The sequence below is a fragment of the Geospiza fortis genome, unplaced genomic scaffold (assembly GCF_000277835.1).
Source record: "Geospiza fortis unplaced genomic scaffold, GeoFor_1.0 scaffold543, whole genome shotgun sequence".
Taxonomy (NCBI): Eukaryota; Metazoa; Chordata; class Aves; order Passeriformes; family Thraupidae; genus Geospiza; species Geospiza fortis.
Window position 1 is genome coordinate 81,675 of NW_005054587.1, and position 12,078 is coordinate 93,752.

At 47.1% G+C, this 12,078-nt stretch overlaps 1 protein-coding gene across 1 annotated transcript; it reads right to left on the bottom strand.

Moving 5' to 3' along the window:
• Positions 1 to 3,637: 3,637 nt before the first annotated feature.
• Positions 3,638 to 9,940, bottom strand: LOC102038195 (lymphocyte antigen 6E-like). The gene is made up of 4 exons (XM_005429933.2): positions 9,774 to 9,940; positions 8,770 to 9,094; positions 4,936 to 5,055; positions 3,638 to 4,270 (listed from the first exon to the last, which is right to left on the bottom strand). Exons 2-4 carry the CDS (start codon positions 8,819 to 8,821, stop codon positions 4,062 to 4,064), a joined length of 381 nt encoding a protein of 126 aa, XP_005429990.1. The 5' UTR covers positions 8,822 to 9,094; positions 9,774 to 9,940; the 3' UTR covers positions 3,638 to 4,061.
• Positions 9,941 to 12,078: the final 2,138 nt, after the last annotated feature.

Here is a 12,078-nt window from a genome sequence, read left to right on the forward strand (position 1 = left end):
GACACCTTTTTCAGGCCCTCCTGATCCCGGAATGACGTCATCAGGTGGTGAATTCCAGGGTTGTTCAAGCCCTGTGTCCAAGCAGACATTCCCTGGGTTTTGGAGGTTGGTGAGTGAGGTCAGTGGTGATGATCAAATTGAGCCTTGTGCTTCACCCAGGACAACTTGGTCCTTTGCCCCAGTGTTTTGTAAACAGGTTTTTCTCCCTCGTTAGTGGGTGTGGCTCTTTGCTGGCATTTTGCAGTGAGGCTGAAAGAACCATTTTTATTCCTTATTTTTGGTCTTATTTATGCCATAAACTTGTTGTGTTTATTCCTTTCCCCTTCCATATCCCAGATCCTGTTGATTTCCATAGGACCATAGACTGGGTTGGTAGGAAGGGACCTTAAAAACAACCTTGGACCTTAAAAATCACCTCATGCCATGGGCAGGGACACCTTCCATTATCCCAGGCTGCTCCAAGCCCCATCCAAGCTGGCTTTGTTGACTTTTCCAACATCCATTTTATTCCCACATGAATCTTCTGGGAATAGGATCAGCACAAGTCGACTTTGACTTTGACTTGGAATTTGACTTTGACTTTTTGACTTGGACTTTGACTTTGATTTTGACTTTGACTTTGACTTACTTTGAAGGAGCAATGAGGCTGAAACACTCCCAGCACATCCAACAAATATGTACTAAGGAGAGAAATTCGGGTGGGAAATGGGAAATTTTCTGAGTTTTCTGGGAGCTCTCTCCAGGACATTAATGTCTTCCTTAGTACTGTGGTTCTGGGGAACCTTGGAATGCTGGAGAATTCCCTCTTCCCGGTGCATGGAGAGCATGGAAAAGAGATTTATTTCCCAACAGGGCAGATTACAAAACTCAAAAGCACTCAGAGGCATCACTCAAGGATCCAGCATGGAGAGGGTGTCTCCTGCAGCCTGGGATCACAGCCTGGAGGAGGCCCTGGAGCAGGGACACCAAGTGAGGAGTAAATTGAGGAAGACTGGGGGGAAAAAATCCCCAAGGAGGCTGAGTCACCTCTCTGGAGTAATCTTATTATCCATACAGGAAAATTAAAGTGGATCAAATTGGAGCCATGAGTTGGCAGTGGACTCGAATTGGAGCCATGAGTTGGCTTCGTGACAAAGAAGCAGCAGTCAGCTTTGGGAAAAGGGCTGGGTTTGTCCCTTCTCGTGGCTTCCAGAAGATTTTTAGACCCACTGAGGGTGTTGCTTTGACCTCTTGCATCCATCCTGTCTCTAGCTTTGGCATTGAGGCACTGTGTTGGATCCGGGCAAATAAACAGGGAAAAGGGGGAGAAATTTCATGTTTTGGGGGAAAAGGCAGGGCAATTATTCAAGGAGAGCAGCAGGCAGCACAGATCCTTCAGAACCAATGGTGGGAAAGCCCCAAGAGAGGGAAAAGAAGGGCCAAAGTTAAAGCTCCTTCTGCAGGTGCCTCATTCAGGCAGGGAAAGGCCTCCTTGGCTGATCCAGGTCCTGGTGCAGTGACTCAGAGCTCTGAAAAATGACTTTTATATAATCCACAGGGAGAGAGGGGCAGTCACCTCCCAGGATCAATCCCAGCCACTGGAATGAGACTCCCATCTCCTTCCCAAAAGCCCTCCAGGCATCACAGATGTCTCTGCTCATGGGGCAGCTCAGCGCTCCCATGTGAGGAGCGTGCAGCCATGGGAGGCACCAGAAACCCGGGGTGATGGAAAGATTTGGAATTAGGGAGCAGCACCCGCGTGGGAGGTGCCAATCAGGATTTCTCGGGAAGGCTGGCAGAGCCTCCTCTTACACAACAATCCAAGGGGAGGGTTCACCACAGGAGCTCTCATGTTTTTAGGACCTCCTGTGCCTCAGGGAAGTTGCTGCTCCCGCCTCCAGATAAGGGCTTTGGGACATGGGTCAGCTTTGGAGCACGTGGATGCGTTTTGTTGGGCGCTAGGGAAAAACCTGTGGGGTCAGGGGGAAATTGGGCAAGAAGGAGGCAGCCAGGATGGAGCTGCTCCCTTAGGGATGGCACTTCTGGATTCCCAGAGCTGTTTATAACTTCTCCATGCCATGAAACCCTCCAGGGTTGTCCCACGTGCTTCCATCCCCTTTGCCATGCCAGGATCCTTCCCATCCCAAAACAGAGGCACCTGCCAAGTTCAGGCAGCTCAAGACACGACCTTAATTTTAAACCTGGCTGCCAAGGGCAGGTCTGGACTCCTGAGCTTAGCAGAACAAGACCTGAGGCCGTACCAGCCCCATCTTGGCCTTTTCCTGTGCCAGCCATTGTCCCTAAGGAATCCTGAACTTGTGGATGGCACGGGATGAAGATTATTTCAAATAGTTCAGTTGTCACTGTGTTAGGAGTGGGATGGGGGGCAGAATATGGCCAGCCAAGGTCACAGAATTGGCGTGTTTGGGGTTTTTGGATCTGTCACTTCAATATCCCTAAATTTGGCAGGAAAGGATGCAGGGTGAGGAGAATAAATCAGGCAGATGGATGCAGACAGCTCAGCTGGGAAAGGCAATAAAATCTGTGGGGAGAATGGGGACACTCGTGCCCAAAATCAAAATATCCTCGGCCAATCTTCCATTTAGACTGAGGAGGAAACAATGTGTTGAGGCAAGGAAATAGAGTTTGGATGGAAAAACCCAGAGTAAGACTGGAGGAAGAAGCCAACAAGGAAATCTGGGAGAGAAAACCTCCAGGGAGTGCAGAGCTGGGGTTGGACATGGATGGGAGGAAAGTGAACAGGGAGAGGTAAGAGCAGATTGGGATGAGCTGGAGCCACGAGCCCAGGTTCCCTCTGCACAGCTGTTGTAAAGATCAAAGATGTGGCTTTTCCCAAGCATTGTTGTTCCTCTAATCCCAGAAAATGCCTGTCAAATGGAGCTGTGCAAGGAGCCTAGGGAGAGGAAACCAGCTAGGTGAGCTGCACCCAACTGGTTTCCCTGGGAGATCTCCCTCGGGATGATCCCTGTGGAGAGCTCCTTCCTCCCAGGAGAAAGCAGTTCAGCCTCCCTGGAAGGGTCAGAGGGAGCAAACCTCTCATTCCTATGATTATCCACAAAGAAGGGCAGAGCAGGGTAATGAGTCCCTTCAGTTTTAACTTGATGAGCAAACATAAAAGGTTCATTTGCAGTGTTAATATTTTTTCACAGATGAGTCTGAAAAATTCTAGGTTTCTCTCCAGAAACCACCTGTCTTTTCCTGTGATTTTCCTTTAAGCATGGTGCAAGATACTTTTCTCCCTTTTCTAAATAATCCCAATGCTTCTAAAGGAACTTCCACTGGGAGATCTTAAACCAGTTTAAAGAAAATGCTCCAGATCCCTTCCCTGCCTTGTCCCCTCTGTTTTCTGGAGAGCTCAAGAGCCGTTTCCTTCCAGGCAGCTGACCCAGGAGAGGAATTGAAAGGAAGATAAATAGAATTCAGTTTATTCCAAAATGGAGTCACAAAAATGCCATTTCTGCCAGTGCAGAAAAAATAAAATCTGGGGAGAGGCTTCCTGAAGTGAATGCAGAGTAATTTTAATATATTTCAGCATTAATCCCATTCAATTTGCAGGCAAAAACGCCTCTGCTTTTATCCCTAAACATGGATACATCCAGCAGCTACGCCCAGTGTGCCACACCACGCAGCCACACAATAGAATAAAATAACACTTTATTGTGCCCAGTTTCTGTTTAACAACTGGAATATTAAAGGCTTTCTCAGAGCAAAATGATACAGGGTGGAAAATGGGGCAAAAAAAATATTGGCACAAGAGAATGGCAGGGATAAAATGAAAGGCAAAAAATGCACGGAGTTATAAATGCCAGGGGTAGGAGAGATGGTGGCCACATGGGGCCATTCTGCACGTGCAGGGCTCCATTTTACCCCTTTCTCTCCAAAACATCATTTTGTGTTGTCATCAGAGCGTGGAAAGAGCAAAAAAAAAAATACCTCCTGATGGGAGGTGACCTTCCAGGTAGGAGGCGCAGAGCATCATCCCCACCTGATGGATCGCAGCTTGAACCATGCCATGCAAAGCCAAGCAGCTCATTTTCCCCCCAAAACCCCTCAAAAACCCCTCAAAAACCCATCCTGAGGATGCAGGCGAGACTGGCCAGGACCCCCAGGGTGAGGACGGTGGAACTGGTTTTCACACTGCTGGCCCCACTCATGTTGCACAAGGAGCTCTCACAGCAGCTGGTGGCGACTCCAGCTATGCCAATGTTCAGGTCAATTGTTGGGCAAAATGCAGAACATTTCTTGGTGATTCGCTGGCTCCGGTCACTGCCTGCAGTGGGAGGGAGAGAAAACAGCAGGAAAACTTCAGTTTTTCATCTTTTTTTTTTTTTTTTTTGGCAAGTTTCGGTCATAGCCTGGCCGTGCAATCCCGTGGGGAGTTTGTTATTCTGCCCTTGATGCCGTTGGGTTTTCCCTTGGGTTTCATCACATTCCATCGTTATTTCTGTATGTGTGACCTATGGACACCCTCTCCAGGCCTTACAAATCCTTTGCTGGTTTCGGGGCCAGCTGAGGGCAAGAATTTGGGACTTATTTGTACAATGTGAGATTGCAAGACTTTGGCACTGTGCCTTGGGATCCCTCCTTCCACAGCACCCGGCACTTTCCATTTCCACCACCTTGTGGGCATAAACTTGAGCTTGGAGTTGAGACAAGGAGTTTGTGCAGGGATAATAAAAATAATTATTTTTATTCCAGCATCTCCCTGTCCTGAGAGTGTTTAATCAGCAGTATTTTAATTTTGAGTTTAATCAGAAGTATTTTTTACAATATGTTGCAACAGACCCGGGCCAAGTTCCCACCTTCCCAAGATTTGTTCTCTGCATGCTAAAATCCTCATTAATTCCTCCATTGCACTGGAGGGAGGAGGATGAGCTGTCAGCCCCACTTGAGCCCCACCTTGTCCTCAGGGCCTTGGGAAAGCTCCACACTCACCAGTTCCTGTGGTGGAATAGGTTGTCAGACAATACTTCTCGTGGTCCGAGCATTTGGTGGTGCTGAGACAATGGAGGTTGGAAGTTGCATCCTTGCACGTGAAGCAGGTCAGGGAGAAAGCTGCAAAAGAAGCACAAAAACATCCATCAGGCACCTCTGGGAATGTCCTCAGGAGCACAAAACTGAGGGTGGGTGGATGGAAGAACCGTCAAGCCCAGTGGCCACAGGCAAAAACTTCCTGCATGGGTTAAACTTGGCCCCAAGGACTCTCCAGGAGCCAGATTAATTTTCAAATTGCTGCCACAGCTGTGGTTGCTCATTTAGGAACCTTCAGGGATCTTCCCTTTGGATGTTTGGCTGACTCTTCCTTGAATCCATTAAAACATCTGGCATCTCCACTGTGTTTCTGGGAAGAGCAGGCCGATCTCCCACCGCCTGTAGTGTGAAGCTCTTGGGTTTTCTTTCCAACCTGGCCCCTCCAAGCCTCAGTTTCTGGCCACTGGTTCTTGTATGGAGACCCTGGACCAGGGAATCTGTGGCTGGCCCATCCCTGGAAGTGTCCAAAGTCAGGCTGGATGAGGCTTGGAGCAACCTGGGATAGTGGAAGGTGTCCCTGCCCATGGCAGGGAGGTGGAACTGGATGATCTTTGAGGTCCCTTCCAACCCAAACCATTCCAGGATTCTATGATTTAAGCTCTGTGGGCATCAGAATGATTCTTTCACTCAGGTCATCCAGCAAAACCCCGGAAAAATTTGAGTTAGGATTATTGTCACTGTCTGAACTGTATCTTAAGTGGGGTGTGGATATGTGCCTTGCAAAAAAAGCCAAAAAAAAAACAAACAAAAAAAAAAAAAAAACCAAAAAAATTTTTTAAAAAAAAGACAAAAAAGACAAACATTCAAAGGCAGCAGCTGTCCAGGACTTGCTCTGAATACCAAACACTAAAATGAGATGGTTTTTAAGATCCCTTCCAACCCAAACCTTTCTATGATTTGGGTTGATTTTCAGAGCTCTCCTGTGCCAGGAGGAAGATCTTGGATCTGCAGAAGTCCAGGCTCAGCAAATCCCTGCCTTGGCTGCAGCAGATTCCTTTTCCCAGCCATCCATGGGGAATAACTTCCTTGCTCCACAAAACGTGCACATCTGGAACGCTCAGCATCTGCAAAGTGCTTTGCTGAAATCAGTGAATGAGAACAGCTGGCACTCGAGGAGGAGGCTGAAGCATCATTGAGAGCAAAGAGATCCTTGGGGAAGGATTCTTTGCATGATAAGGGGAATTTCCTCCTCATCTGTTTATCTGGCTGCAATGTCACCCTCCAGGGATTAAACTCATCCTCATTTCAAGAATATCCCTGGCTACTGGAAGTTAATGCTGCGCTAATTCTTGCGGCAGCTTTGTCCTTTAGCTTTGCCTTCCTTGCTCTTCATCTTCCTCGCTCCTCACCCAGGTTTCTTTGTGCCTTTGCCAGTGATGTCCCAACCTCACCACTGCCCTCATTTGACCTTGGACAAGTCCTTCTGGCCCAAACAGGCTCCTCGAGTGTCCTGTTAGCCCAGATTTGGCTCCTTGAGTGTCCTGCAGGCCCAGATCTGGCTCCAGCTCAGCCCATGACCACAGGATCACTGTTTTGCTTTTAGCTCTCTATTCTTACTCTGCCTGTGTGGAAACTCTGCCTTCTTCTCCCACTCCAGCCAACATCCCCTTCTTTCCCATGGCCTTTCCTCTTGTGGCCCACTGCCCTCACATTCCCTGCTCTTCCTCTGTTGTCCCTCACTGACTGGCACTGAGCAGAGGCCACCAGACAACTCAGATCCCACCTCCCACCATTCCCGTGGTCATTCCAAAAGCCTCAGACTTGGCACCCGGCTCTCTTTGACTTCATATCCAGACTTTTTCAATTTGCTTCCTATCATGGTCATTCCCATCTCCAGAAGCTCCATCTGTTCTACCTGGCTCTCCTTGTCCTGACCTTTCAGGCACAAATTTATTTTTTCAAGTCTGGGACCCTCCTTTGGATAGTCCCTGTCCAAAGTGTTTTTGTTTCATTCTATTTTCTCATGCAAAATTCCATTATATGGAATATGATATGGGATATTTCACCTCCACCCTACTGGGAACCACCCTTTCCTCACAGAAGCACTCAGTTCCCAAACTGGATTTTCCAGACACAGAGCTCACTTTAATCCTTAATAAATGCAGCATCTTTAATCCAAGCCAATTCCCAGGAAAACTTCCTGAATCAGTGCAGGAAATGGTGGAGCTGGTTCCACACCCAAATCCTGTTTCATCCCAACCTCCCAAAGCTCCTAATTTCAGACTCCAGTTGCCCTGGGAGCCTCCTTGGCAGGAGAAGGGGGAAGCACCACTCAAGGATGAATTTTTCCACCTCTTTCTGTGCTCCAGAGATTTCTGACTCACCAATTAATCCAGAACTCTGGGATTGGCTCCTAAACTGGCACACCCTGAAGTCAGGGAGGACAATTTTGGTCAAGCTACAGAAAAACACTATAATTTTATTTCTTGAGGTATCTTGCAACAACGGCTGAGAAGGGTAGGGAATTTTATTTCTTCCAGATGCAAACCTTGAGTTAATCCAGGCTGCCTTGGGATGTCTCCACACTCACCAAGAGCTCTGCTTTAACTGAAGAGAAACATCCCTCAAGGAATTTGCTGTCTCATTCCTTGTTCTATATAAAAAAATGGGAGTAAAGCTGCAGGAAAAGATCCTTTTATTTGCCTCAACATCCTGAGCTTGAGCACAATTCCAAGTTTCAAGCCTGTGATATCCATCAATAGGAACATTTCCCTCCTCCAATTAAGTGGGAGCAAAAAAGATCTGTTAGTCCAGGACCAGAATGGCCAGCAATTTGCAGGTCAAATCCTATAGGGAAAAAATTCAGTTGGCAAAGAGGCAAAAGCCCCCCAAGCTGAGGAAATCAACCATTCCCTAAAACAGAGGGATATTCCAGGCTGCACCTTCTGTTCCCTGCCTGTCCCAGAGCACAAGGTGTGGTCCTTGGCAGAGTCCAGCCAGGAAAATTGAGGTGCAGCTTCCCAGTGCTCTCCCAAAAAATCTCCAGACAATTATCAGAACAAGAATGGGACTCTGCATCTCCATCCCAAACCTGGGATCAGCTGGGAATCATGGAATCATTAAGGCTGGGAAAGACCTCCAAGATCATCAAGTCCAGGTTCAGCACTAAACCCTGGCTCTGAGCACCACATCCACGGATTTTTCTGAACACTCCCATGGATGTGACCCCAACACTTCCCTGGGCAGCCTGGATGCTCAATCATCCTTTCCATGATGGAATTTTTTCCTAATAGATCAGACTCCGTGATCTTAGAGGTCTTTTCCAAACTTAGGGATTCTGTGATCAGCAAAGTTGCACCTGGAAGCAACAAGGAAGGGCTGGGAGCCAGAATTGCATCTTCTTGTGGCTCAACCACCTCTGTCAATTTAGGAAATGATGGTTTGAGGTGCAACCAATTAAAAAAATAAATTTAAAAATCGGGCTTTAGTGCCAAATCCAGAGATTTACTCCACATATTACCCTGGATATCCCTCATGGATATCCCTATTCCCATGGAGCTCTCAGCTGCCCCTGAGCCATCCCAGGGGCTGGGCTGGGTGGGCAGGAATCATTTGAGGTGGGAATCTCACCCCCCACTCCTCATCACCCCTCCAGCTTCAGTGGGGGTTAAACCCCCTGTCCCCTTTCTCCTGGAATAACTCCTTCCTGACCCTTCAGCCTCACCATCCACACTGCAAAATCCTGGAATGCCAAAGCCATGCCCCACTTTTGGGTTCCCCAATCCTTTCGGGACTCACCACTTTCCGTGCACAGGGCGATGCTGAGCACGACCAGGAGGAAAAGCTTCATCCTTCAGAGGTCTGGGAGCCTCCAGAATAAGCAGGGCTCGGGCAGGGCAGGTTTTATACCTCTGCAGTGCTTGCTTTGATCCAGAGATAATAACCAGAGGCTGCTGTGTCAGATGATGGATAACTGGGAGCAGCGTGTCCGGGCTTGTATGGAGAAGGGCGTTTGTTTGGAAATCAGGAGGGGGGTGTGTTTTTCTCCACAACTTCTCCTTTTCGTGGTTGTTTCACAACGCAGCTGCTCCAGCTGACGTGAACTCTGCAACGGTTTCTAATTCTGGAGAAGTGGAGGAAAAGCAAAACAGGAAAACAAAGCAATTATCCCTGCAAAAGAATAAGGTTTTCTTTTCCAGGTCTCGGTGCGGGCTGCATCCTCCAAGATCGTGTCCTTGCACATATGGAAATGGAGGGAATTTAAATTTAAAATTGAATTTGGGATGGAAACTTCTCCCAAATGTCTCACAGGATTGTCAAGGCAGTGAGATCAGAAGAGCAGAATCCTTCCACCGCTTTTCACAGGGGGCCAGGAATCATTTCCTGTCTCCTTTTAAAGTTCAAAATCAGAAATATTTCTGAGATATTTTTTATGAGGAGAAAATGTTATCTTGTTAAAAAATAAATTCCACAGAGCAAAGGAAAATGTCCATATAAGTTAAAAAATAGAAATAACACCCACTGCCATGGCATGGAACAAGCTGGAAATTTTTTCACAAATTCATTTTAAAAAAACTCAGGGAGAAACACACAAACTAATTAAAGCATGGAGAAGGTCTGGCTGATCAATGATCTCAACTCATTAAGTCTCCAGAAAAATAAAATTTGTCAAATGCCAAACAGGATTATTCCATTGGATTCCCAGATTGTGCTCCTTGGTCCTCCTTTTTTTTTTTTTTTTTTTTTTTCCTTTAAATCACATTTCATCCAATCTCCATGAATAAAACCAGAACCTTTCCCACCTTCTTGGGGATTGTTGTTGTTTTTCCCTCCCACTGTTGCCTTTCTGCCATCGAGTCGCAGAACAGAGGCACAATCCCAGGAAAAGTCGAGCTGGATCCTCTCACGTGACTCTCCGAGCTGCAGGAGCTGCCCCAAATCCTCTGCCAGCACCCTTGCTGCTCTCCATCTGTTTAATCCCCTTTTTCCTTCTGTCCAACTCACCCAGATTCCCATCTCCCGTGGAATATTTTGGGCTTCTGACATGCCCCACCTCCAGCCCTCCTCCCACCGGGAAAACACGCCAGGTTTCCTGAAGTGATGTCAGTTTTTCCAACACCTCCGAGCTGGACTTATAAACACCGTCCCTCTGGAGCCCTGCATGAGTAAGGGAATTTTGGGTTTCCCAATAGGCAGAGCACAAAGCTAATTTGGAACAGAGGTGGCAATTAGCCAGAAAAGCTCCAAGGAAGGGCGAGGTTTGGCTCCATCGGCGTCCTCGTGGCACCCAGCAGGAGGAAAGCAAAGCTCCCTCCATGCCAGTGCAAAATATTGCAAAATATTTTATTTTCCCCAAGCCAGGATAGATTTAATGAGTTTTTAGTGGTGAAGCCATGTTTATTGGGGCCTATCCGGAGGGCTCCAATCCCGAGGAGATGCTGCTCCATTCCAGAGCCAGCCCACGTTGGGATTTATCTCCAGAAACATCCCCTGACAGGTTCAGAAATAGCCGCTCAGGCTCTGGTTTTTATTTTTTTCCCTTCCCTCAAAATCTCATCCATGCCAAACCCTAAAATATCTCCTGTCTCCTGCAAGCTGCTGAGATTTGGAGAGGGGCAGAATGGATTTCTTCAAGGCTTTATTGCAGGATTCCTGACAGATTTTCCATGAGATGCTCCTGAAATCTTCCAGCTGGTCCATATGGCCCTCTGATATTTTGTCCCTACCAGGGCCAGGTGACAGAATGAAAGGAGCCCATGAGGGCAGGAAGGACACAAATGACACAAGAAGAACTGAGAAAAAGGAGAAGTTAAAATCCCAGTTTACAAGAATTCGGAATTCATGAAATTCAGGACGATTTTGGAAAGAGTAACAGGGGATTTAACTGGAGGTGAAAGTGGAAGGTGAGGTGGAAAGATTTATTTCCCTTGACTCAGTGGAGTGGAGAAGGAAAGGAGGAGAATGTTTTGCTTATCTTGTTCTAAACCTGGTTGAAATCGTCACAGGAGAAGGGCAAACAATTGTGTATTTTGGGGGGAAAATGCAATTTTCATCAAACAAGTGCTGAAATGCAAAAGTAGCTGTGAAATTCAGATGTTGTTACTAAATGTGGAACTTCAAGTTGGCCGAAAGCTTTGAGAAGCATCTCAGAAACTATTGTGATTAACATAAAGTGATTTTATGTTAAAAGTGGTTTTAAAAAGTGCAAAGCCCCAAGTTTCTGGGGAAATAGTCCCCTCAGAAATTCTGCAACAATTCCACTTCAGTTATCCCATTTAAATAAATTCCAGAACATCCTTCCTGACCAGAAATTAAATCTTTATAGGATGACTAAGCCTAATCCCATTTTTACAACTTTCACCCAGCACTGGCATTTCTCCCCGTTGCACGGAAACACGTGGAATTTGCAGTGCTGGTGGAGTAGGATTCCCCTCAAACCAAGCACAAAATTCCTCTCAAATCCAGTGCAGGATTCCTCTCAAATCTGGAGCAAGATTCCTCTCAAATCCAGCTCAAGGTTCCCCTCAAATCCAGCTCAAGGTTCCCCTCAAATCCAGTACAGGATTCCTCTCAAATCTGGACCAAGATTCACCTCAAATCCAGCATCAGATTCACCTCAAATTAAACAGGGCTGGAGTTCTTTTTTCTAGGTGCTGCTATAAAGACCCTCCCAAAATTCAGTGCTGCACTTTTCCACACTCCCCAGTTCCAAGATTATTTTATTTGCCTATTTTAGCTGTAGTTCTGTTCCTCCAAGAGCTGAAGGGGATCCCCATCCCATTCCCACCATCTCCAAGCCTGGAAATGCAGCAGAAACCCTGGAAAAGGACAGAGCAGAGACCTCCCCAGTCAGCTCAGACACCATCACCTTTTCCAGGCTCTTCCTGCCCATTTCCCACAGGAAAATCAGGAGCAACCACTCAGCAGCTTCTCCAAGCAGGCACAGGGGTCTCCTTTCCAGATTCCAGCAGCATTTTCCTTACCTTGGGCATCTCCAGCACCTTGGGTGGGGCCCTTACCTGTTTTAAAAGCTGGAGCAACCCACCTTGCAGAGATCCCAGGAGAACTTCCCAGTGCAAATTCCTGCAGGACCGAATTCCTGGTCCT